At 44.8% G+C, this 27,011-nt stretch overlaps 2 protein-coding genes and 1 pseudogene across 3 annotated transcripts in view; 1 reads left to right on the plus strand and 2 right to left on the minus strand.

Moving 5' to 3' along the window:
* The window catches only part of brf1b (BRF1 general transcription factor IIIB subunit b), a 350,927-nt gene that overhangs the window by 160,847 nt on the left and 163,069 nt on the right, over positions 1–27,011 (plus strand). The gene's annotated exons all lie outside the window — the stretch shown is intronic.
* Positions 6,011–10,042, minus strand: btbd6b (BTB (POZ) domain containing 6b). Of its 2 annotated transcripts, none has more exons than XM_080202171.1 (5): positions 9,937–10,042; positions 8,393–8,687; positions 8,178–8,268; positions 7,726–7,844; positions 6,011–7,467 (listed from the first exon to the last, which is right to left on the minus strand). In XM_080202171.1, exons 2-5 carry the CDS (start codon positions 8,590–8,592, stop codon positions 6,435–6,437), a joined length of 1,443 nt encoding a protein of 480 aa, XP_080058297.1. In that variant the 5' UTR covers positions 8,593–8,687; positions 9,937–10,042; the 3' UTR covers positions 6,011–6,434. The 2 variants fall into 2 exon arrangements, with proteins under 2 accessions (XP_080058297.1, XP_080058296.1); XM_080202170.1 differs by lacking the exon at positions 9,937–10,042 and adding an exon at positions 8,798–9,905.
* Positions 16,764–26,607, minus strand: LOC145352326 (protein HEXIM1-like; annotated as a pseudogene).

Below are 27,011 nucleotides of genomic sequence, written 5' to 3' on the forward strand. Positions count from 1 at the left end.
GCCAATCCCCTATCCACGCTAACACCTTACCCCCAACTCCATGCCCCCTAACCTTCTGTAACAACCTCTTGTGCGGCACCTTATCAAACGCCTTCTGAAAATCAAGAAACACCGCATCCACCGGTTCTCCTCTATCCACCGCACTAGACACATCCTCATAGAATTCCAATAAATTCGTCAGACACGACTTCCCCTTAACGAAACTGTGCTGCGTCTGCTCTATCAAACAATTCTCCTCAAGATGCCTCGCTATTTTCTCCTTGATTACGGATTCAAGCATTTTACCCATAACAGACGTTAAACTAACCGGCCTATAATTCCCTGCCTTTTGCCTGCTACCCTTCTTAAACAACGGCGTAACATGAGCCGTTTTCCAATCTTCCGGCACTTCCCCGGAATCCAGCGAGGTTTGGAAAATAATCACCAAGGCATCCACTATCACCTCCGCCATTTCTTTCAGAATCCTTGGATGCATTCCATCCGGTCCTGGGGACTTGTCCACAATCAGTCCCTCCAGTCTGTCGAGCACCGCCTCTCTAGTAACAATAATGTCATTCAGGCCCTCCACTCCTACCATCTTTCCATCGCTAACACCCGGCAAACTATTCACGTCGTCCTCCGTGAAGACCGAAACAAAAAAGTTATTCAAGGCCTCAGCCATTTCCCCGTCCCCTCTCTCACCCTCGAAGGGTCCAACGTTCACCCTAGTCAGCCTCTTCCTTTTTATATATTTATAAAAACTCTTACGATCCTTTTTTATATTAAGCGCTAGCCCAGCTTCATAGTTTGTCCTACCCTTCTTTATCAACTTCTTCGTCATTCTTTGTTGATATTTAAACCTCTCCCAATCCTCTTCTCGCCCACTACTCTTAGCTACTCTAAACGCATCCGCTTTTAATTTAATACTCTCCTTTACCTCCTTCGTTATCCACGGCTGATTTTCTCTCCTCCTACAATCCTTTTTAACCATTGGAATAAATTTCTGCTGAGCACCAAGAAAGGTCTCCTTAAAGATCCTCCACTGTTCCTCAGCAGACCAACCTTCCAATGTGCTCCCCCAATCAACATTCGCTAATTCCTCTCTCATCCTATCGGACTCCCCTCTGTTCAAACAAAGGACACAGGTCCGGGAACCCACTTTCTCCTCCTCCATCTGCATCAGAAACTCCACCATACAATGATCACTCTTCCCAAGAGGATTCTTCACCATAAGGTCCCTCATTCTACCTGCCTCATTACATATCACCAGATCCAAGATAGCTTGCTCCCTCGTCGGCTCCAACACACACTGTTCAAGGAAACTATCCCGGCAGCATTCCAAGAACTCTTCCTCAAGCCCACCGCGTCCAACATGGGTCGACCAATCAATATGTAGATTGAAATCCCCCATAATTATCGCCGTTCCATTCCTGCATGCCACATTTATTTGCGCGTTAATAGCCTGCCCCCACCTCCAGATCATTATTTGGGGGCCTATAGACAGCACCCACCAGCGTCTTCCTCCCTTTGCTGTTCCTAATCTCCACCCACAACGATTCCACCTTCTGCCTTTTGGCTCCTATATCTTCCCTTACTACCACCCTGATGCTATCCTTAATCAGCAGAGCTACGACCCCCCACTTTTCCCTCCCGCCTATCCTTCCTAAACACTTGATACCCCTGGACATTCAGCTCCCAGCCCCTGTCACCCTGCAGCCCGTCTCTGTAATGGCCACCAGATCATATCCATTTGTGCTGATCTGCGCCACCAGCTCATTCACTTTATTCTGAATGCTTCATGCATTCAGATAAAGTGCCTTCATCCCAGCCTTCACCTGTACCCTATTTGCAGGAACGCCACCAACCTTACTCACGCCCCCTACTCCCTTTATTATTGGGACATCCTTGGCCTCTTCCCATACCTGTACCCTCTCCTTTACTTTAGGCCCTGTAATTTCACCTACTACCCCCCCCCCCGCCCCCAAGCCCTATCTACAGTCCTATTTACACAATTCACCAGGACTCTGGTTCCAGCACGGTTCAGACCAACCCCATCCCACCTGAACAGGTCCCACCTACCCCAATACTGGTGCCAATGTCCCATAAATTCAAACCCATTCTTCCCACACCAATCCCTGAGCCACCCATTCACTTCCTTAATCTTATCAACCCTACACCCGTCTGCATACGGTTCAAGCAGTAATCCAGAGATAACCACCTTGTCGGTTCTACTTTTTAATTCCATTCCCAGCTTTTCATACTCCCTCCCCAGATCCTCAGTTCACATTTTGCCTACATTGTTGGCACGCACATGTACCACAACGACCAGATTCTCACCCTCCCATTCCAGGTTCCTCTGCAGCCCAGATGTAACATCCTGGACCCGAGCACCAGGCAGACAACACACCCTTCTGTGCTCTTTGTCATTGTGACAAAGGACAGTGTTAATACCTTTAACCACACTATCCCCAATTACCACTACATTCCTTTTCACATTCTCTTTGTCAGTGCTCTGTGTCTGCATCACTATACCGTGTGCAGTTTGCTCACCAACCTCACTGCCCTCGTTCTCGTCCACACTGGAAGCAAGAACCTCAAACCTGTTGTGCAGATTGAGAGGCTGAGGCATTTGGTCCCACCCTCCTTCCTCCTCTCAGCAGCCACCTCCTGTTCCTGACCCTTAGAGTTAGCCAGTCTGGGGAGGGGGGGTGGATGTCTCTTGCACCCCATTATCAATGGCACCCCCCCCCCCCCCCCCCACCCCACCCCACCCCACCCCACCCCACCCCACCCCACCGGTGAGCCTCAGTCTCTGAAGCTCAGAAGCCAGCTCATCTACCTTGAGCTGGAGCTCCTCCAGCAACCTGCACTTACTGCAGATGTGGTCACATGGAAGGACCTTGGGGTCCACCAGCTCCCACATCATACAGAAACAGCACATCACATGCCCCTCCATTATTCCTTTTAGTAATACTGAACACTGTTTTCAACTCAAACTTACCTGGCCCTTTGATCCTAAGCCCTAGCAGCTCACTCTGCTGCCCACTGTCTACAGCAGGCCTCCTTTTAAACCTAGCGCTGTTTGAAAGACTGCTTACCCACAAATCCCCGCAATCCACTCCCTTTGTATTCTTAAAGCCGTAAACGCAAAAAAGCCCGCGAAAATGCTTTTAAATGATTTTAACAGTTTTTAAGAGGTAATTGCTTACCTTACTCAGTGCTCCTTCACTCTGCCCGCTCCAGCGACAATGATGTGAATGGGTTACTGTTCACCATGAGGATAGCACTAGGCAACCCAGTCCTCCCATGCATTTTCAGCAAGAGTCAGGGAAGGCTAGCCTTGTGTGTGTCTTTCTCTGTCACATACACACTTATTTCTGTTTTATCTTTGATTTGTCATCTGTACCTTTCCTTTGTGTGTGTGCCTGACTCTCCCTCTCCTCAGGAGTTTGTCTGCCTCTTACTCTTTAAGTCTGTGTCCCTTTTTCTCTTGAACTGTCTGTCTCTTTTTTTTCTGTGTTTCATGATAATGCTCAAATTGTATAAAACAGTATTTTGACCACATCTAGAGTACTTCACACAGTTTTGGTAAGCATGTCACACAGGAAGGAGGTGATTATACCAGAGAGAATTTTAGTTGTGAGCTAAAGTTGAAACGGTTGGAGTTGTTTTCTTTGCAACCAAGAAGCTGAGGGGAGATTTAATTGAGATGCCAAAAATTTTGGACCTCAATGGAGTGGACAGGAAAGACCCATCTTTCTAAGATGTCACTAACCAGAGGGCACATATATAAAAAATTAGCAGGATGACAGGGGAGTAGAGAAAAACATTCTGGGGGTGGGGAGGAGAGGGGGGCATGGGGGGGGGGGGGAGTTCTTTTTACATTGCTGGTAAAAATCACAGAATTGCATTTGAAAAATGTGTGGCTATGCACTTCTGATGCTGTTACCTACAAACTATGGAACAAGAACATCAAAGTAGGATCAGGCTGGATGGTTCTGCTTTGACTAACGCAAAGAACAAGACAATAATCTGGCTTCTTTCAGTTAAATGTTTGTAATTCTTTCCTGTCTCTTTGCTGTGTGTCTGTCTCTCCTCACTCTTTCTCTTTCCCCATGTGTGTCTCTCTCTCTGGATTTTGAACATGTCTCTATCCTCCTATACCGTGTTTCTCTCCAGTTTTTGATCAGGATTGGGTTTGATTCCTGTTCCAGCTTCAGCATTGGGATTCTGAGGCCAGTTGTATCTGACATTTGCTCTGCTGAATTTAATTGCAGCACGATTGAAAATTAAACAATATTGTGTATATATTCTGTGGCTTGTCTGGTGAATGTGACGTAGATTGACTGAAGTTGTGGACACGTCTGCTTTAGTTAAACTGCGTATCTGCTACAGAGCTGCTTTAGAGGAACTGTGTAAATCATGCACTGCAAAGCTTTTCACGTATGTAAATGGTGTATGTGTTTAAAAGCCTTTCAACAATGTAAACAGTGTTCCAGTTCAGTGGAAATACTACACATCTGTTGGTGGTTTAACATCTAACATAAAAGAATAGGAACATCAGAGCCTTGAATTAATGACAAGATGGAAATTATATTTCTCTCTTTTTGTCTATTTAATACATAGCTGTGTTTCCCTGCCTCCAGTTGGTTTGTTGCTGTCCTATTTTAATAGCTTTGTTTCCCACGAAAAGCAGTTTGATAACCTGTTACCAGGTCTGTACATCAGTGTGAGGAGCTGCCTGCATGCTTGTATATTGCAGCGCCAAGCCATGGTGTTTTCTTGCACTTGCTTCTTTCTGGCCTAAGTGGGTTTGACAAGCAGAGCAGAAGAAAATTCCAAACTGTATGTTAGGGCTTTTTGTTAACTGTTGCTATTGCAAAAACCTCTCTCTCGTTCTAAATTCTGCCATCTCCCAGCAAGTGATTGGAAAAACTTATCTATCCAACAAAGTATTTCAGATCTGGCCAATTCCAAGAAGGATAAATTTGTTCCGTCATAGCTTTAAAAAAAGGCAACAAACTAAACTTTAACTCATGAAGCTAGCAGGAAGAAAACACTTTTTAATTACTTAGTGTCAACACTGAATGCCCCACGTCAGGTGTGGTAGAGTTTGGTGCAGATTAAAGCTCCCTCTACAAATATATCTCCCTGACAAATATATTTAGCCCCAACTTCAAAACTCAGTATTACCTGCCCTCATTCCCCCCACATTCAGTTTTGTTGCTGCTACCTATGTGTTCTGCTGTTGGGATAATGACTGACCAGACTCTCTTCTGGGATTCCAGCTGTTAAATGGATTTTTTTGGCATTGATATCGGCTGTATTTGAACTGTGGACCCGAGGGAACGGTTCAGCTGCAGGGGGTGAGCCAGTCATCTCAACATTGCTGAGTAAACATTAAGGATTATTCCAAAATGTTAACTGGCTTTTTGGGCCAGTCCTGCTTTTTGGATTAGCACCTAAATATGGTTTAATGCTCACTCAGCTTCTTCTCCATGTAGTGCTCTGCACACACAAGAGCAGACTTATTTAAGAAGCCTTATCTTACATATATCAGTAAGTACACAGCATCAACCCTTTAGACTATGGTACTGAGAGGGAAAGGTGTGGTGCAGCAGTAATATTGGCCAGTGATACAATGGACTGGTATTGGTAAATCAGCTGGCTACTTCTCAACATGGCAGCATCTGTAGAAACTTCTCAACAGCTGTAGAATTTCACAGCATCAATGATTAGGATTCTGTGCAAGCAGGGCTCCTGGCTGATAAAGCAGACTTGAAGAAAGGAAGGCAATAAAGTAACAATCACTCACAATTTGGGAGAGAAATGGAGATGGGCTCCTAACCGTTTACTTCCATAGGGAAAGGAAGGAGTAGTGGCAGAGGGAGTTAGTGTAATGAATTCAAGCAGAAACTGGACAGTATTTTGGCAAAGCCGGTGGCAGGAGGTAACAGATCTCTTTCATTTGGAATTCAATCACCTGGATTACAGTGATCCTAAACTTCAATAAAGACAACAGGATAAAATATAACCATGTAAAAATCTTTATACTGTACAGGTTCATCACTTACAAGTACACTGAGGTGTTAAAACATGTCATTCGTTGGTCAGCTTCAAGCCACTGTGAACAGATAGCACATTTGTACAAAAGTACGGCACAAAAGGAGTGCACGACTGAATACTGCCCATTGCAGCTCCAGCAAGTCAAATAACAATACTCTCTAGTCAATATAAATAAATAAAATTAATTTACAATCAAACATTCCTTCCACTTGTAAAGATAGTTTGATCTGTAGTTGATGTCATTGGGACCATGGTGTGGTTTAATATATTATCACTTGAAGCAGCAAGAGCTCTGCTACCTTGCTGTGCTCCCTTCTGTTAGCAGCAGTCGGATGCAAAACATCTTTTGTTTTTTAGTCTCAGGGAGGCAGGTTTAAGTGTTTTTTTGCTCATGCATAGAAAATCAGTTCGGGGATCTGCCCCCCCTGTACCCCTGTGCCGTTGGTGCTGTCAGATGAACACTGGAACTGAAATGTCACTTTCCCACACTGCACTTCCGTCATTCCCTCCTGCCCAAAGTAACTCAACTCATTGCCATCCAGGATGGCACTGGCAGTGTAAAATGTGTCTTGCTCCACCTGCACCGGGTGTTCAAACCAGACTGAGAATGTGGTGCTGGAACCGTCTGATATGAACTTGGTAAAGTTTTGAGCCAGAACCACCCCCTGCCGCTTCAGTTCAATCTTGACGCTGTATTCTGCCTTGCCGCAGCTTGAGCCATATAGCCCAAGGCCCGCGATGAAGATGCGCTTATCCACTGCAAACTGGATACTGTCACACCGGCCCCGGTACCGCCACTGGTTGCTGCGGTAGGCAGAAGACTGGAAACGGTGACACCGCTGAGATGCCAGGCCCTTCCTCTGGGTGGTGGGGAATTCTAACTGAGGCTTCTTCAGCGCCGTGTACCATAGAAATATGTCATGGGTCTGCTCCAGGGTCAATAGGTCACACTGCGCAGCGCCATTGGCAAACTCCTCCAGTGTCATGGTAGGAATCCGAACAATATACAGAGCCTTGCCCAGCACGCTCCTCTTGTTCCGAGCTGTGGGAGGGAGCCCTTGCCTTTTACACTCTGCCTCCGCCCAGTTCAGGATGGCCTCAAACACCACAACCTCTTTGGTGTTGAGTGTCTCCCGCGACAGGATGATCTCCAAAGTCTGCAGATCAATTTCACAGAAGCCCTCTGATTTGAGGGCCAGTTCTGCCTGGGCATCGATCACCTCCCAGCACCGCTGGGTCAGTTCAGGCTCCTCAAACAGCCTGCTCTGGGATAGCAGGACACAGGCATTCTTTGCCTCCAGGCTGGTTTCCAGGAAGTTAACACAAGCCTTTGCCAGATAAGGAACAATGTACTTCTTGGCAGCATACAAAGAAGCCAGTACGGTGTCTGCCTCCAAATCAATCTCATCACTGTACAAATACCTGTAGGAAGGGAGATAGTCACTTGTTAAAAATCTCCCAACAATTAAATCCACTTTAACATCTCGCACAGAAAACCCCCACTCACATCTCACACAAAAAATACATTCACTTTAAAAGCTACTACACAAAAACAATTTAAAATCTCACCCACAATCAGGCACTATCTAAAAGATCACTCGTTTTATTTCAATGATATCTGCTGTGTATATTCCCCACACCGCACCCCCTTCCAGGCCACACACACAAAAATCCCCTTACTTCAGCAGAATCAGGAAAGCTGCGGGTTCCACATCTGGAATAGGAATGTCGGATTTCTCCTCGGCGAGTTCTCCATAAAACATGGCATAGAAAACGGAGCTCCCAACTGCCAAGATGTACTGGAAGGGAACAACACAAATTCAGTACTAACAAAAGATTAGATAGAGCGCGGCACACACATCACAAAACGCTTCTCCATGGCAAGGTCTCACATGCAAAACAAAATCACCCCTTGTATGTAATTTATAATGCGCTTAACTGTTAAAAAAACAATAATTACAGCTGCCAAACGTTTGATTGTAGGAATCGCTCCCAGTCACGCAACCTTTCAGTCAAACAGTACTTAAAACAATCTGATTCCCTGCAATTTTCTTAATGTATACATTCGAATCATTTACAACGATCTTAATAATATTCCCCAATAGACAGAAGTCCCGCGATTATTTACACACCTTGTGAGCTGGGACTCTCTGTGTTGATCCTGGGGAACCCACAATAAAATGAACATCCGCCATCAGTTCGTTATTGTACATCATAGCATTCCTGGAAGGGGGAGAGATGAAGGAAAAAAACTTTACTAAAGTTTTTATTTTAAAATTTTCTTGCAAACCAGGCAAAATCCAGAGAGAGGAGTGAGTAGCAGGAGGGAGGAGTGTGCTTTGCTTACCTTTCCCGCAGTGTGGGATAGAAGGATTGCCAGTTAGTGTTCTGGATGTGGTTGTTGTTGAGGTTCTGTTGCTGCTGGCCCTGTCGGAGCAAGAGGCTGCGTTTACTGACTGTGTTCCCGCTGCTGTTGCTGCACTCGCTGGACTGCAGGCTGCTGCTGCTGCTACTGCTGTGTTTGGAGGGATACAACTCTGCAGCCATCTTCTTACCCAGCGAAAGAGTTACGATCTCATAGCAAGCCGGGAGCTTGCTGCCGCTGCCCTCTCTCTTCACACTCTTGGACTTTTTAAGAGTTTCTGAAAAAAAAACAAAAAGTCAAAAAAAAATCAATAAAACCCGTTGTGGGGCAGATCACATCAAAATTTACACACACCAAAAAAAAACAACTTTCTGTCGATTCACTGACCCTGGATATATTTCACGAGCAACATAAATATCCTGGATTGCTTTAGTTTGATTTTCCACCAGTGGATGCGAGCCAGATTTGCAGTGAAAAGTTTCTTCCTCCCCAGCCCTTTAAATCAGTGAGCAGATCTCGCTGTAAACACTGCCTTATTGTTTCTCCTTCCTCCACGACCTCCCGACTTGAATCCCAAAGATAAAAATAGTCCAGTAAATATCCGGGCCAAGCATTAAAACAAAGTCTCAGCGATATTGTTGCAGTTTTTGTTCTTGTCCCGTCTCCTCCGGAGTAAAGGTTGAAAAGCAAAAGAAATGCTTCAGGCTTCTTTTTTTTTAAAAAAGATCAGAGTCACCGCAGACCAGTTCACACAGAATGGCAAACACTGGAGATCTCCACACACACACACACACACAGAGACTCAACTCCAAAGCTTGCTGTAGATCCACAAACTATCAGAGACCGCTGCTGCCTCTCTGCCTTTTTACTACCAGCAGGTATTCACGTGATGCCAACCTAACCCAAACACCAGCGAGAAATTGGGGGGGGGGGAGCAAGAGGGAAAATGAGAGGGAAGGAGGAGGGAAGGGAGGAAATCTCAGCCAGCTCAGCAATCATTGATTGGAATATTTAAAATGGAAAAGGGGGCTGGCACACAGAGAGAGATTAGCATGTCAATCTCCAGTTAGCCCACCCACAGCACACACACAAGTACAATTATGTAGTTAGTCCACACATCAATATTGCATGTTTATGTATTCATTCTGGCGGCTGTGTTAATCTATCGACTGCTTCTGGTTAACCCCCCCCCCCCGATTTTTTCAATAACAAAGTTGGTTTCGGAGATCGAAGTTCAGCTCCGACTCGACCGATCGCAGTTTTTTTTGTTTTAAAATCACGCCCCAATAATGCCCCTTTTCCTCCACACTAACCGTGCCCGCAAACCGACTGTTCTTTTTTTAATAACGTATTGATCAGTAATTGCAGACGTGGGAAAAGGAAGCGACTGATACACAGACACGCACAGCTCGATCCGCCCGGCTGCATTCAGAGGCCAGACTGGGACAGGATCACGGTAACACACGCCATTTATTGCTGTTAAACGCGCCCAGCACAGCCCTGTGCAGGGTCCCCCTCTACTGTACCTGCGCTGCTGCTGAGCTGAGGTCGGCACGGAGAGAAAAGGCGGCGAAAGTTTGGGTTCTGCGATCCTCCCAGCAGCAGGAAGCCATGATCAGGCTCTGTGTCTAACCCACCCCCTCCTTTCCCGTCAAACCAACGATTCAGGAATTAGAAATGCGCTGGGGGCTGGCCTTACAGAGCTTTCTCAAACAATCCCCACCTTCAGCAGCAGAGGGACTCCGAGCTTCCACATAAACCAGGATAGCAAATAACATGTCAGATCCGTGCCTCTGCAGGATGCAGAGTTAAAGGGCACTTGTTATAAGAAAAGGCGTCAAAGCTTTGTTTATCAAACACAGCACCAGAATATAAACCTCAGATAGCACACATACAGACACACACACACCTCACACAGCACACATACAGACACACACACACACCTCAAACAGTACACATACAGACACGCAGGAAGACATATACCCATGGTGACTTGCAGCTATTCTAGCCTTCTGTGGTCAATGTTATTCCCATTTAACCCTTGCAATGTTACAATTAAAACCTTGCCGTTTAGGTCTAGTTTTGGGTGGCACAGTGGTTAGCACTGCTGCCGCACAGCACCAGGGATCTGGGTTCAATTCTTGGCTTGGGTCATTGTGAAGTTTGCACATTCTCACCGTGTCTGTGTGGGTTTCCTCCGGGTGCACCAGTTTCCTCCCACAGTCCAAAGGACGTGCTGCTTAGGTACATTTGGCCATGCTAAATTCTCCCTCAGTGGACCCAAACAGGCGCTGCAGTGTGGCCACTAGTGAAGTTTCACAGTAACTTCATTGCAGTGTTAATGTAAGCCTACTTGTGACACTAATCAATAAACTTAAATTTGGGTTTAAACACTGGATTAATGAGGGCGATGAGTAACATGGCCTTCAGTCTAAAAGAATGAATTGGAATAGAGATCTCTGCACTGAACTTTTCTTTGTACAACTTGTCCAGGATTGGGAGAGAGTCAGTGTGTCCAGATTTGGGAAGAGGATTCAAGCTTTGGGTGGACTTGGGCTTTATAGCAAGCTGAGACTTCAAAGGAGAGAGCTTCATTAATGTAAAATGAAAGTTTCATCTAGAGAGAATGGCAAATATCAGTTTCATTGGTGAATGAAGGGTTGTGGTAGGATTCTTGTCCTGAGTATTCTGAAAGACTGAATGAACCACCAACTTGAACCACGTGGGGCAGCACAGTGGTGAGCACTGCTAATAGCACCAGGGACCCGGGTTCGATTCCCAGTTTGGGTCACTGTCTGTGTGGAGTTTGCATGTTCTCCCCATGTCTGTGTGGGTTTCCTCCAGATGTGCTGGTCAGATGGATTGGCCATGCTAAATTCTCCAGTGTACCTGAACAGGCGCCGGAGTGTGACGACTTGGGGATTTTCACAGTAACTTCATTGCAGTGTTAATGTAAGCCTACTCGTGAGTAATAAATAAACTTTTTCTACCTTGAAGAATTGAAAGTTGGATTTTTGATGCTTTGTTGAGGGATATGGAAATTGTCAGGATATGATTCAGCCATCACACTGAGCGAGAACTGATAATGTGTCATCGGGGAGAAGGTGATGAACATAGAATGAAATCATCAGTCATAGAACATTTGATAATGAGCAGAGTTAGTCATCATTGCAAAGAAGGAGCAGATGGGAAAAAGCAGAGACCTCGGGAAGATGTAACTTAGTAAAAGAGGATGAGATGTTAACTGCATTAGAGCCAAGTTAATCTGTGGTCGAAGGGTCATACCTGGTATTGGTGACAATTTCTCTTGAAATCTGGACATCTCAGTCCTGCTTAGTTATGTTTTGATTTGTCCTGTTTGAACTTTGTGAAATAGAGGTAGTTCTTATTCTCATTGATAGATAAATCCAGCATCAAAATGCGCAAGTTTGGTTAGTGTCAGAAACTTCTTGAAGTTTCTCACAGCCTTCTCGAAAGTCAACGCACAGAAAGCGACTGGCCTGAATGGGGTACCCAGATGAGCAGTCAGATTCTGTGCAGATCAGCTGGTGGGGGTATTCGCAGACACCTTTAACTCCTCTTTATACCAATCTGAGACCCCTATCTGCTTCAAGAAGATGACCATTGTCCCTGTTTCCAAGAAAAAAAGCGAGGCAGCGTGGCTTAATGACTGTTGTCCAGTGGCTTTGACATCCATCATTATGAAGTGCTTTGAAAGATTAGTCATGGCATAAATCTATTCCAGCCTCCCAGATTGGCATGTCCACTTTGGGAGATGCATCATAGAAAGCATTCTCTCTGGTTGAATCACAGCTTGGTATGGCTCCTGCTCTGCCCAGTTGTGAACAAAGCCCAGTCCATCATGTAAACCAGCCTCCCATCTGTTGACTCTGTCTACACTTCCTGCTGCCTTGGAAAAGCAGCCGGCATAGTCAAAGACCCCACGCCCCCTGGACATTCTCTCTTCCACCTTCTTCCATCAGGAAAAGATGCAAAAGTCTGAGATCATGTGCCAACCGACTCAGAACAGCTTCTTCCGTGCACCATCAGACTTTTGATTGGACCTACCTCATATTAAGTTGATCTTTCTCCACATCCTAGCTATGAATGTATTCCTACATTCTGCACTCTCTCCTTCTCTATGAGCAGTATGCTTTGGCTGTATAGTGCGTAAGAAAAGTACTTTTCACTGTATGGAAATACATGTGACGATAAATCAAATCAAAGATTCCGAGACCTGGATTTAACCTTCATCAGCCACCTTCGAGCATCAGTGCTGCGCACAATGTGGCCATAGAAACAAACATACATCCAAACCACAGCACAGATGGAGCTTCAGAAGTGAATGGAGTGGTTGTGAACCAAGCTTTGTTAAATGTAAACAAGAGGTCACCCAAAGTCATAATGCCCACTAATTCATACCAAATCTGGGTCACCCATCACCCTTGTGCTTGCTGACCTACATTGAGATTAAGCAATGTCTCGATTTTAAAATTCTCATCCTTGTTTTCATATCCCCCCATGTCTTCACCGCTTCCTACCCCTGAAGTCTTCTCCAGCTCCACAACTTTACAAGATGCGTGCATTACACCAATTCTGGTCTCTTGCTCATCCCCAGTTTTAATCACTTCACATATACAGAAAAGTGAGCATCCACTTAATGGGGTAAGAGTGGTGTAATGATAATGTCACTGGACTAGTAATCCAGATGGGCTCAAACCTCACCATGGCAGATGGTGGAACTTAAATTCAATTAATTAATAAAATGTCTGGAATTGAAAGCTATTTTCAGTAATGGTGACTGTGAAACCATCATTGTTTGTCATAAAAACCCATCTGGTTCACCGAGAGCCGTTAGGGAAGGGAATCTTCCATCCCTGTCTGGTCTTGAGGACTGATAATGTATAATCTGGAAGACAGTGATGAATATAAAATGAAATCATCAGTCATGGAACATTTGATTATGAGCCACGATGCAGTTGCCCTTTGAACTGGCCAAGCAAACCATTCAGTTCAAGGCAATTAGGGATGGACACAACTGCTGCCCTTGCCAGTGACGTCCATACAAAAAAACAAAATGGGCTGAATGTTTCCCTTCTGTAACCATTGGCGATCATGCTTTCAGCTACCAAGGCCCGAGGTTTTAGCGTTTCCCCCTCAATCTCTCCAGCACTCCATGACTAGAGCGCACAGAACATGTCTTACTGAGGGAATGCTGCACTAATTGGAGGTGCTGCCTTTTAGAGGAGGCATTAAACTGATGCCCCTCCTGCCCCCTCAGATAGATGTAAAAAGCTCCCCTGAGACTTCTTCAGAGAACAGCATGGGGCTTCTCCCTTGTGTCTGAGCAAATATTCATCCCTCAGTCAACATCTCAAAAGCACATTATTTGGTCATGTTGGTGGAAGTTTGCTATGTGCAAATTGCCTGCCATGTTTCCTACACTACAACAGTGACCACACTTCAAAAGTGTCATTGGCTGCACATTTTGAGACATTCTATGAGCAGGAATGACACAATATAAACTCAAACCTTTTTAAAACTCTCTCCCCTCCTTTAAGAAGCTGTTTATCATTTCCCAGTGACCAAGCTGTTGACCATCTGCCCCCATATCTCCTTATGTTTCTCAGTGTCCCATCTTAATTTGTAACATTCTTGTGAAGATGTTTTAATACCTTAAACTAAAGGCGCTAAAGTAATACAAGTTGTTGTTTATTGGGAAGACTGGTATCGTTTGTTTCACAATGCTGGATAGTATTGGGCATCTGCAAAGCCTTGTCAAAACGAGTGAATGAATGTGTCTCTCTCTCTGTTTACCAAATTAGAACAAGACTGTTTACTGCCAATTATTCTTTCAACAGTTGAATAGTCTTTCAACACATTGTCTAAGTGTTCACTTAAAGAATAGCCACCTGAGTGAGATATTGGAGTCCTTTGATAGAGTACGTATGGAGAAACTATTTCCTCTGTTGACGGAGGGTGAAATCAGAGAACACTTTCCAGTAAGAGAGAACCTTTTTCACATCAACACAGTTGGGGAATTGACTAGATCCTAATGGTTAATATCAGGGCTATCACTGGCTAATCTGGGCCAGATAGTGGGTTGCGATGGGATTGGAGGAAATCAGATCACAGTCTCCCAGCGTGCAACCAGGTGCATTAGCCTAGTTTATAAAACCTTGTTCAGTCAGAAAGCTTCAAAAAATAAGTTCCATCATGGTGACCTATCTGGTGACCGATACAACTAGATCCTCGCTAAGCTTGGGGGACCTCTAGCTCCCCATTGCTTTCTCTACTACCATGCCTCAGCCAATCAGAGTCAACTTCTTAACCAATCAGCATCTTTTCTTCCTGAAATATAAATAGCTGTGATTGTTTGAAATTTGGCATTCTAGCATTTGTCCTGATGAGTGCAAGTTAAAAAGCTTTAACAACCAGTCTCTCTTCCCTTTCATCACTGTGTACACTTCATTTTGATCACTTGTAAGACTGCATTCCCCTGACCTAGCTCATTAAACCTCTCAGTAACTTAGCTTCTTTAAGTGAGGAATCATTTTTGTAGTTCTCTGAATCTACAACAAACTTGTTAAGTTATCCAGCTGCCTGAAAGAGTGGTGGAGGCAGATTCAGCCAAGGCATTCAAGTGGCCATTGAGTGATTATTTGAATAAAAACCATATGCAAAAGCTATGGAGAAAGACAGGAGAATAGCACTCAGTAATAACGCTCATTTGGAGAACCAGTGGAGACATGATGGGCTGAATGGCCTGCTCCAGCACCATAACAATTCTGTGATTCTGTGAATAGGTTCTTCTCCCACCCTGCCAACTCTACCCCAGTGTTCTCCCTTCCCCCTCTGAAGGTGCTGCCTTTTGACGCTAAATAGCATTGCTGCCTCACAGCATCAGGAACCCAGATTCAATTCCAGCCTCAGGTCACTGTCTGTGTGGAGTTTGCACGTTGTCCCCGTATCTGTGTGGGTTTCCTCCCACACTCCTAAGATGTGCAGATTAGGTTGTTGGGCCATGCTAAATTGCTCCATAGTATCAGGAGGGTTAGCAGGGTAAATACAGAGGTTTACAAGGATGGGGCCTGGGTGAGATTGTGGTTGGTGCAGATTTGATGGGCTGAATGGCCTCTTTCTGCACTGTTGCAATTCTGTGATCACCAGCACAGCTGTCTCTGATGCCTCATGCCACACTCAATGTGTAAACCCCCAGCAAAGCGTGCTGGATATTAAAGATTCTGCTGAACCTATCCCAAGGAGATCTTTGGCACAATTATTCCCTCATACCCCCACACACCTCCTTCTTCGACGGGCACTGGGCATTGCCACTCTAGTTGAGCTGTGATCAGTTAATTTGGCAGAGTCCGTGGCTTTGAACCAGTGTCTGGTTTGGGCAGCAGACAAGGCATATTATCTGTAGAGTAGACACTGAACCAGCAACACTGGCACACAGTCGCTTAAACAAAATAAAGAGTATTATTATGGAGATAAGTACTTGGAATTGGGAGTACTCTGAGATAAAGGGCAGCTTACTCATCTTTACTTATACACCATTATTAGTGAAATAATCCTATTTGCAGGGCACATAAACCACTTCAGAGGAGCAGATGTGTTTCAGTACGCAGGAATAAGGATCTTCAGTGAGCTCAACTGTCTGATAGAAGTGAAGGAACACACATTTATTGATATTGCACCTTTCGTGACCTCAGAATGTTCCAAAGTGCTTTGCAGTGAAATAGTCAATGCAGGAGCCATGGCAGTCAGAATGTACTCTGCAAGGTCCCACTAAAAGCAATGAGGTAAATGACCCAGATGATGTGTTTTGAAATTGATCAAAGTGTAAATGTTGACCAGGACTCCAGGGACTCTATCTTTATTCATTCATGGGACATGGCCTTCGCTGACTGGCCAGCATCTATTGTCCATCCCTAGTTGCCCAGGGGCAGTTGAGAGTCAACCACACTGCTGTGGGTCTGGAGTCACATGTAGGCCAGACCAGGTAAGGATGGCAGATTTCCTTCCCTAAAGGACATTAGTTTCTTTTTTTAACCATGGTTAGGATTTCATTAATGTTATATTTATTACTTTGATAGATTTTTTTTTTGACCATGCACAGGAGCTGAACACAAAAAAACGCATCAAAAAAAAGTTGGTCAGTAAAACACTTGACCCCCCCCCCAGGAGAGAAATAAGGCAGAAGTTGCACATCATAAAAAAGTTCAACAGAAATGTACACAAAATGGGAAAGGGGGGAGTGAAAGGTGACGTTCTTCCAATGCATTTTTATAAAACGTTTGCATTACAATATTTACGTTTTAAGTGATTTAAATGTCCTATTTTTAATCATTCATTTCCCATTCTCTAAACACCTTCTCTCCTGTTTGGTATAGTTCATTCTCTCTCTGGAGTCTCTGGTTCTCAGCTCCAACTTCTCCAGCTCGCCCTCCACCTCCTCCTGCGTTTGCAGAGCTGCCTCCCCTCTCCCGGCAGCTTTCAGTCCGTCCAGGCAGCCCTGCAGGCAGTTGTTCTTGTCCTCCAGGCAGTACAGGCACTTCTCCAGCTCCAGGTACTTGTGGATCAGCTCCTGTTTGCTCATGTTGTGCAGGCACTCGGTGTGGTAGTGCTCGTAGGTCTCGGAGAAGTCCCGCTGCAGGAACTCACTGTCACTGTGGCCTCCCGTGCTGTCACTGCCGCTGTCGTGCTGCTCCTTCTCGTCCAGTAGCAGCTCTGCCTTGTCGTCGCTGGTGTCAGCAGGGCAGAGGCCACCGCTGCCCCCTCCTGCCGCTGCCCCTCTTCCTCCTCCGGCTGTCACTGCGGCCCCCAGGGCAGTGTTGAGGTCGGGCACCTCCTGGTTGTGCTCCTCCATCAGGAGCTAGGTGGTGTTATTAAGAGCCACCATGAAGCCTTTGGCGAACATCTTGGCATGGGTTTTGGCTGTCTGCACACTCTCCCACTCGTCCAGTGCCGCTTTCTCCTCCCGGGACAGCTTGAAGTAGGGCCGTCAGCGACACTTCTTGGGCGGCTACCACCGTACCACTTGCGGGTCTGCGGCCATGGGACGCCCTGAAGCACTGGCCTTGGGGGAGGAGGAGTGCCACCGCCGACCCTCCCAGGAGCAGCCTGGGGGGTGGAGGACGTTAGTGAACAGATAATAAGGACATTAGTGAACTAGATGGGTTTTTCTGACAATCGACAATGGTTTCTGGTCATCAGTAGATTCTTAATTCCAATTTTTTTTTACTGAATTCAAATTGCACCATCTGCCATGGCAGGATTCGAACCTGGGTCCCCAGAACATTAGCTGAGTTTCTGGATTAGTAAACTAGCGATAATACCACTAGGCCATCATCTCCCAACACACTCGTGTCATGTAACATGTTATGTATACCTGTGAGAGCAGATGAGGCAGTGGTTTAACTTTGTGTATCTAAGAAATGGCACTTCAGTCAGTGCAGAGCCCCCTCAGTATTGTATTGCAGTGTTTGCATTGGTTGTCTGCTCAAGATTTTGGAATAGAGGCTCAACCCTAAAACCTTCTGACTGGGAGACAAGGGTACCTGTTCACTGAGCCGCCTTCAAATGTTACATTCCCTTATTTAGGTTTTTTCAAACAGATGTTGTGTAAGATTTTCAAAATGACTTCCTTCATTTATGTCCACTGTTCCTTTATTTGCTGAGGTCCCCAGACAGCTACAGATGCTGAGTACTTTTTCCATTCCTCAAATCAGAGCTCAGTGGGTACTTGGCTGTCAGTGTAGGTATGCATCAGTCTTTAAGCAGCAGGATATGCGCACACTCAGGTGTTACTGAGTTAAATGTAGGAGTTGGAATCTGCCCCACGCTCACTCAGTACAGAACAGGGACGGAATCAGAGATTTGTTCACTCTTTCTGGCTCACTCACTGAGCCTGATAGTTTTGTATCTCGGACTTAGAGGTGCACTGTAATTCCCTATGTTGCTGAAATTTAATAATACCGAAAAGTTGATCATTTTGAGTCAGTTTTGTTGTCATTGGTAAAACAATTCTGCTACTGTTATGAATTTATCTTTGCCATGGTTATGTCTCACTTTCTGTGAGAGGAGGAGGCAGTAATGTAAGCCTTTTCATTCCAAGTAATTACACACTTGTTTAAAGTGTAGCTTTACACCCTACACTTTTCCCAGAAACATGCCTTGCCTTCTAATCACACCAGATAGATACAGAAGAGAAATCCTATTCAATTCCCTCTAGCTCGTCTGTCAGCAACAACTTGTATTTCTTTTTCTTTGGCAGTCCCTCAGAATTGAGGGCAACTTGCTTCCAGCCTGGGGAGGTAGGCTCTGTGATGCTGAATAATCCTTTTGCTTTTATTTGATTTGATTTATTATTGTCATGTGTATTAACATACAGTGAAAAGTATTGTTTCTTACACGCTATACAGACAAAACATACCGTTCGTAGAGAAGAAAACGAGAGAATGCAGAATGTAGTATTACAGTCATAGCTAGGGTGCAGAGAAAGACCAACTTAATGCAAGGTAAGTCCATTCAAAAGTCTGACAGCAGCAGGAAAGAAGCTATTGGTTGGTACATGACCTCAGACTTTTTGTCTTTTTCCTGAAGGAAGGTAGTGGAAGAGAGACTATCCAGGGTATGTGAGGTCCTTGATTATGCTGGCTGCTTTGCCGAGGCAGCGGGAAGTGTAGACAAAGTCAGTGGATGGGAGGCTGCTTTGCGTGATGGATTGGGCTACATTCACAACCTTTTGTAGTTCCTTGTAGCCCAATCCTGGAGCCACAGACTCTGCCACAGGCTTGGCAGGTGACGTTTAAGAACATGGCTGGGTGGGACACTCGAGATTCTGCACTCTCTTTCTACTGTTTCTGCTTGGACTCTGCGTGCCTACCTAGTGACACTGAAGGGGATGGGCATCAGAGTTGAAAGTCATCCAGACTCGAAACGTTAACTCTGTTCTCTCCACTGGTACTGTCAGAACCACTAAGCTTTTCCGGCATTTCTGTTTTTGTTTCTGATTCCAGCATTCACAGTAACTTGTTTTATTTTGGAGAGTCAGAGTTCATCTCAGAGAGTTCCATATTTTAGCAAAGATGTGGAAATGAGCACTGACCTGATGGAGGGACAGCGAAAGCTCGTGCTACCAAATAAACCCATTGGACTTTAACCTAGTGTTGTGAGACTACTTATTGTATTTTAGCCAAAAGCAGTGTGTGGGAGAGAAGATTCCTCTAGAGAGGGCAGTTTCTCACACATCCTGGTGTATGAATCATAGAATCCTACAGTGCAGGAGGAGGCTATTTGGCCCATCAAGTCTGCACCAACCACAATCCCATCAGGCCCTATTCCCGTAACCCCACATATTTACCCTGCTAATCCTCCGACACTAAAGTCAATTTAACATGGCCAGTCAACCTAATCTGCACATCTTTGGACTGTGGGAGGAAACTGGAGCATCCGGAGAAACCCACACGGGGAGAATGTGCAAACTCCACAGACAGCGACGCAAGGCCAGAATTAAACCTGGGTCCCTGGTCCTGTGGGGCAGCAGTGCCAACCACTGTGCTGACCCCGAGGCAGACACCATGGGCTGATGGGCATTTTTCTGAGTAGGACTCCAAGAGGTTTCTTTTTCTATCTTTGAGTTCCACTATATGTGCTTTCTATTCTTTTGCCACAGCATAAGATCAGAGGAGGTCTGTGACTGGGGTATCTGAGGAACAGACCTGGTAAAGGAATAGAGAATGTGTTTGGATTCAACGATAAAACACTGCAGATGCCAAAACTCTGAAATTAAAACAGTAAATGTTAGAAATTCTCAGCAGGTTAGGGAGCATCTGTGGACAATGAAACAGAATAAATGATTTTTTATTAACATCTCCTATTTTTAGAACCAATTTAGATTGTCACCTATTCTGCATTCAGAAACAATTACTCTGCAATTGCAGACTTTTTTTTATAATGAATTATATTCAGCTTCTCGATGGTATCCTGATAGCCAAATTAGTACAGCCACTGTGTGGTACCGTGCAGTCCAGGTCAACAAGTTTTCCAAATCTCTGCGTTTCTCCAGTTCGGGCCTTTTGTACATCTCTTAATTTCATCACTGCATCATTAATAGCCTTGCCTTCAGCTACCCTGTTCAGGAATTACCTCCTCAAACCACTCTGCCATTTATTTGACCAACCTTTTGTTCACTTGTCCAAATATATCCTTGTATAAGTTGGTACCATGTTTGGTTTAGTAATGTTCCTGTGAGGCACCTTGTGATGTTTTACTATGTTATAGACAGTACATAAATAAAGTTGTTTGTTTCTTGAGTATATTTGCTCCTAAGATGTAGATTACATTATTTCAGTGCTCATATCCAATAGCGCTGAAACAATTCCTTGTACAATTGAGTAACTGCCCAAGAAGTTAAGAGTTAACCATGTTGTGTGGCTCTGAGCTAGGTGAAGGTCCATTGCAAATCAGGACAGTATGTCCAATAGGGTTGACAAGGGGGAGCCAGTCAGTGCAGTACATTTGGATTTTCAGAAAGCGTTTGACAAAGTCCTGCATAAGAGATTAATTATCGTGCAAGATTAAAGCTCATGGGATTGGGGGAAGTGTATTGAGATGGATGGAAAACTGGTTGGCAGAGAGGAAACAAAGAGTAGGAATTAATGGGTGCTTTTCAAATTGGCAGACAGTAACTAGTGGGGTGCCACAGGGATCGGAGCTGGGACCCCAGCTATTCACAATATATACCAATGATTTGGGCGAGGGAACAAAATGTAACATCTCAAGGTTTGCAGATAATACCAGGTTGGGTGGGACGAGGATGCAGAGATTCTTTAGAATGATCTGGACAGGTTGGATGAGTGGGTTAATCAATGGCAGATGCAGTATAATTTTGGATAAGTGTGAGGTTATTCACTTTGGAAGCAAAAACAAGAAGGCAGATTACTACCTGAATGGCTGTAAATTGGGAGAGGGACCTGGGTGTCCTTGTGCACCAGTCACTAAAGGTAAGCATGCAGGTGCAGCAGGCGGTAAAGAAGGCAAATCACATGTTGGCCTTTATTGCAAGAGGTTTCGAGCAGTTGCAATTATACAGAGCCTTGGTGAGGCCACACTTAAAGTATTGTGTGCAGTTTTGGTCTCCTTTTCTGAGGAAGGAAATTCTTGATCTCGAGGAAGTGCAGAGAAGGTTTACCAGGCTGATTCCTGGGGATGGTAGGACTGATGTATGAGGAGAGATTGACTAGGTTAGGATTGTTTTCACTGGAGTTCGGACAAGTGAGGGGAGATCTCATTGAACTCATAAAATTTTAACAGGCCTTGACAGGGTAGATACAGGGAGGATATTCCCAATGGTGGGGGAGTCCAGAACCAGGGGTCACAGTCTGAGGATTCAGGGTAGACCATTTAGGACAGAGATGAGGAGATGGAATTCATTACCACAGGAAGTAGTTGATGCCAAAACATTGAATGTATTCACGAGGTGGCTGGATATAGCGTTTGGGGCAAATGGGATCAAAGGTTATGGGGAGAAAGCAGGATAAGGCTATTGAGTTAGACGATCAGCCATGATTGTAATGAATGGCGGAGCAGGCTTGAAGAGCCAATGGCCTCCTCCTGCTCCTATCTTCTTTGTTTCTATGCCCACTTCTCTCAGAACAATAGTGCATCAGTTTTCTTTTTGGAGATATCCACCAGCTTTCACAGTCATTTTTCCATGATGTCAATTCACAAGTGGTGTGATTTTTATTTTGTGCTAAGACTGTTTCCCTGGTTGGGGTTTGGTTTGGAGGAGGTGGCATGGAGTGTCAGTGATGAGGAGACATCAAATTAAATGAGGTTGGGAAAGATTTCTCCAGGGAGAGCATTTTAGAACCTGGAATGTTTTGTCACAGTGGGTGATTGAGACAAAGACAACTGCTGTCTTTCAGGGAAAAGCAAGATATTGGCTCTGCAAACAACACAGGATAGTGGGATTAGTTTTGGACTGCTCCAGCAATGTGCTGGTGGAGACATTCTGTGCTGGAGGCTCCTGTGGTTCCAGTCAGTTGCCTGTTCCAGTCAGGATGGCGCGAATGGTGTTACAATTGGCCTTAAACACCCCTGGGCCAGGGAAGTTAGAATTCAGTCAGAGTTCATGCCCTCCACCACTACCCAATGACTGTTACTGGATACTGAGCTCCTGAGAGAGGGGAAATAACTGGGAATGTTTTTAAAAACTGCTTCTGTACCGTGGAAACCAAATACACAAAATTACATTCATGAAATGAAACAGGCCTTTCATTGAGGTGGGAGCTGAGCTTGGAACTCCTGGGATTCCTTGGAGCTGGCAGTAGGATTGGCCTCAGAAATGTTTGAAAGGGAATATTATAATGTCCGGGAGAGGGAGGAAACTAATGTGGCTTTACCATAGATCGGCCGCAACTAGTGGCAGCATGCCATTGAAACTTCACATTACAGTTTGACAGAGTTCTCAATCTTGGACAAATCCCAGAATGTGATTTTGTACATCACATACTCTCATTCATCTGATTTTGTGCTGTCCCCACTATCATAAAGAATTAGGCAAACAGAGGACTACTCTTTCAACCAGTGAGTGCAGAGTGAAACTGGCACTCTGCATCCCAGGTCAGTTTCCATTGGTCATAATCTCATTGCAGTTTGTGGCATTTAGATGTGCACTTGCGATGCCAAAGCATACAAGGCTATGGGCCAAGTGCTGGAAATGGGATTAGAATAGTTAGGTGGTTTGACCTTGATCGATGCAGACACCATGGGCTGAAGGGTATTTTTCCATACTGTATGCGTCTATGACTCGATGGCAGTTTGAAGTGTATGCAAATTGGTTTCTGTGGTTCCTTCGTTACAGCAATGATTGTGTGTCAGAAGTACTTTATTGACTTTAAAGCACCTGGGACTTCCTGCGATCGTGAAAGTTATTATATAAATGTGAGACCCACTTCCTAACTTAACCACCCTCCCACCCCTAAAGTTGCAAGTCAGGCCTAGATTTAGAGTTGCCAACTCTGGTTAGATGTATTCCTGGAAGATTCACCATATGATATCCTGTTTCCAACCACCCAGTCTCCGCAGTCCTGATATTGCTTCCCTGACGCACTTGCCTGGAAGTGGGGGTGTTCTCCCTGTTTGCAGGAGTATCTGCAAGATTAATCTTCAATTCGGGGAGATTTCAAGTTGATCCTGGAAAGTTGGCAACTCTGTTTGGAATGCGGAATGAGCCAGCACAGTGTATGGGATGCCTGCATGGTGTGGCCATTACACTGACCCAGCTCTGCACAGTTACAGAGTAGTTTTGATAATCCAGACTGCCTAGTGGCAATCATTTCACCAGTGTCTGTCAGAGGAACAAATTACCACTGGCCAGTTGTGGCACTGACTAATGATTCTGTTTGTTGTACCATTAACTCTCAGGACGCTAAACCATGGAGTCATGTGGCGAGTTGCAGATTTCCACTGCCCCTTGTGCAGGAAAAATACTTCCTGATTTCACACCGAAACTGATTTGATTTAATATTGTCACATATATTGGAATACAGTGAAAAGCATTGCTTCTTGTGCGCCATATGGACAAAGCATACCATTCATAGAGAAAGAAAGGAAAGGGTGCAGAATGTAGTGTTACAGTCGTAGCTAGGGTGTAGAGAAAGATCAGCTTAATATGTGGTAGGTCCATTCAAAAGTCTGATGGCAGCAGGGAAGAAGCTGTTCTTGAATTGGTTGGTACGTGATCTCAGACTTTTGTACCTTTCTCCTGATGGAAAAAAGTTTATTTATTAGTCACCAGTAAGGCTGGTCACACTGCAGTGAAGTAACTGTGAAAATCCACTAGTTGCCACACTCCAGTGCCTGATCAGGTACATTGAGGGAGAAATTAGCATGGCTAATGCACCTAACCAGCATATCTTTCAGACTGTGAGAGGAAACCAGAGCACCCAGAGAAAACCCACATACACTTGGGGAGAATATGCAAACTCCACTGACCCTAGCTGAGAATTGAACCCAGGTCCCAGACACTGAGAGGCAACAGTGCTAACCACTGTGCCACCATGCTGTCACAAGAAAGTGGAAGAGGATGCGGTGTCCTTGATTATGCTGGCTGCTTTTCTGAGACTGCAGGTAGTGTAGACAGAGTCAGTGGATGGGAGGCTGGTTTGTGTGATGGATTGGCTACATTCACAACTCTTTGTAGCTTCTTGTGATGTAAATGGCCTGGCTCTATTTTTAAGGTGATCCCCTTGATTTGTATTCCCTGTCAAAGGTAATAATATTTCCTTATCTATTCTAACTATTTTTAAAGCTCTTAATTAGCTCATTCTACAACTATCTAAACACAGGAGAATACAAGACCTAGTATCATTCTTGTGAAGCTGCACTGTACTCCAAGGTCAATATGTCTTTCCTGAAGTTTGTTTCTTGCATCTTAACACAGGGCTCCAATTGGAATCTGACCCAGGATCTGTTCAAGTGAAGCATCACTTCCTCACTTTTACATTCCAACACCCTTGAGATAAAGGCTAACATTCCATTAAACTTTTTAATTGTTCTTTGTACTTGTGCTCCAGCTTTTAGTGATGTGTGTACACGGTCACCTAAATCCCTGTGCTCCTCCACAGCTTTTAGTCTCTCACCATTAAGATAATATTGCTATTTGCCTTCCTGCGATCCAGAAAAGATAACTTCACACTTCCCCACAATTAAACTTCCTGCTCCTATCTGCACGACTCATTGCTCCTCCTAACTTAAGTGTCATCTGCAGACTTGGATGTACAACGTTCTCTTCCCTCATCCAAGTCGATGTATTTGGTGAAAGGCTGAGATCCCGGAGGAACACTGCTCATCAAATTCCCTTATCTGTTTCCTACTTTCCATGATGCAGAGATGCCGGCATTGGATTGGGGTAAGCAGAGTAAGAAGTCTCACAACACCAGGTTAAAGTCCAGCCTGTTGTTGAGAGACTTCTTACTGTCCCACTTTCCAACCAGCCATGACATAAAGTTGCCTTCAATTCTGCTTGCTTTCATTTTTGTTAATCTCTTACGTTGAATCTTTTCAAATGCCTTTTAGAGGTTAAAAAATCTCTTGTATCCAGCGTGATAGTGATCTCCTAAAATGGGATTAATCTATGCCGACTCTCTTTGATCAGCTGCTATTTGTGTGGGAGTTCAGTCCCTCCTCTCTTGGCTGGTGGATTTTAGTAACGTTATTACAATTCGTATGAAATGGAGGTCTGTAGTAATCTACTTCCTCTGAGGGTTGCAAACTCAGAATAAAGCTTTATCAAGAGATTTCTTTTTATCGGAACGTGATTGACCTTTGGGTTGTCATTTTCAAATCTGTGCGCAGTGAAGCCATCCTTTTTATTTAAGTATAACACTTTGATTCCTCTAATCTCCCAATGGGAAGCTCTGGAAGGTTTATTTGTGGGGCTTTTTAATCAAGAGCTCAGCAGCAAACAAGGGGCTGGAAGCAGATGCACTCCCTTTTACCTTGTGTGAACCATAGAATCCCTACAATGCAGAAGGAGGACATTCAGCCCATCGAGTCTGCAGAGGTTCTCCCAAAGAGCACCTTTTCAGTTGGGCTCTAGGAGCTGCTACAAGGCTGGGCTGGATGGGTGGGATTGTGCACTGTGGATATATATTTTTTAGAAAAGTCCTTGGTATGGAATGGTGATTTCCAGCTGGGGCAGTTGTAAGCATTCAGATAAATAGGCATGGTAATACAGTGGTTAACACTGCTGCTTCACAGCGCCAGGGACCTGGGTTCGATTCCCGCATGGGTCACTGTCTGTGTGGAATTTGCACGTTGTCCCTGTGTCTGCGTGGGTTTCCTCTGGTTTCCTCCCACATTCTGAAAGACGTGTCGGTTAGGTGCACTGACTCAAACAGGTGCCGGACTGTGGTGACTAGATGAATTTCACAGTAACTTCATTGCTGTGTTAATGTAAACCTTACTTGTGACTAATAAATAAATTTTTTAGTTCATCTGCCTGGCCCTGTTGCTCACTGCTTTACCTGCAGGCGGGACTCGTTCCCTTGCTTGTTCTCCTCTCTGAGTCTTAAGCAGGGTACTTGTGGATTCAACTCAAGCTCCCTAATTCCACCCAGTCGCAGATGATTACAGTACCAACTACCGTAGAAGAAACGGGCAGAACAGCAAGCAGCGATGTCCATGAGTGCAGTCTGGATGGATGACCACGCTGGCTGTGCCTGCACAGTAGTGCTGCCATTCAGTTAAATGGACTCTTGAGCTTCCCAGAGTTGATTGATTAACAGGGAATACTAATTCTATAGTTTTAAAATGTCCCAGACTGCTTTCGGTAGCCGGTGGAAAAATGAGGGCTATTCTGGTATTCTCACTGCCATTCCAGGAGGGTTAGCAACTCTAGTTCCTCCCTTTCTCTCTTAAGTAATGGAGTGGTACTTGCAATTACTTAGTCCAAAAGGACAGTCTCTGAATCTGTAGAGCTGTGAGAAAAATTACGACTGTGGCATCTGCAATTCCCTCACCTAATTCTTTTAACACTGTGATGGAAACCATTAGTTTCTGGAAATGTGTCCACTTGTTATTTCCTGTG

This window comes from Carcharhinus amblyrhynchos, chromosome 14 (assembly GCF_965287045.1).
Source record: "Carcharhinus amblyrhynchos chromosome 14, sCarAmb.v2.hapA, whole genome shotgun sequence".
Taxonomy (NCBI): domain Eukaryota; kingdom Metazoa; phylum Chordata; class Chondrichthyes; order Carcharhiniformes; family Carcharhinidae; genus Carcharhinus; species Carcharhinus amblyrhynchos.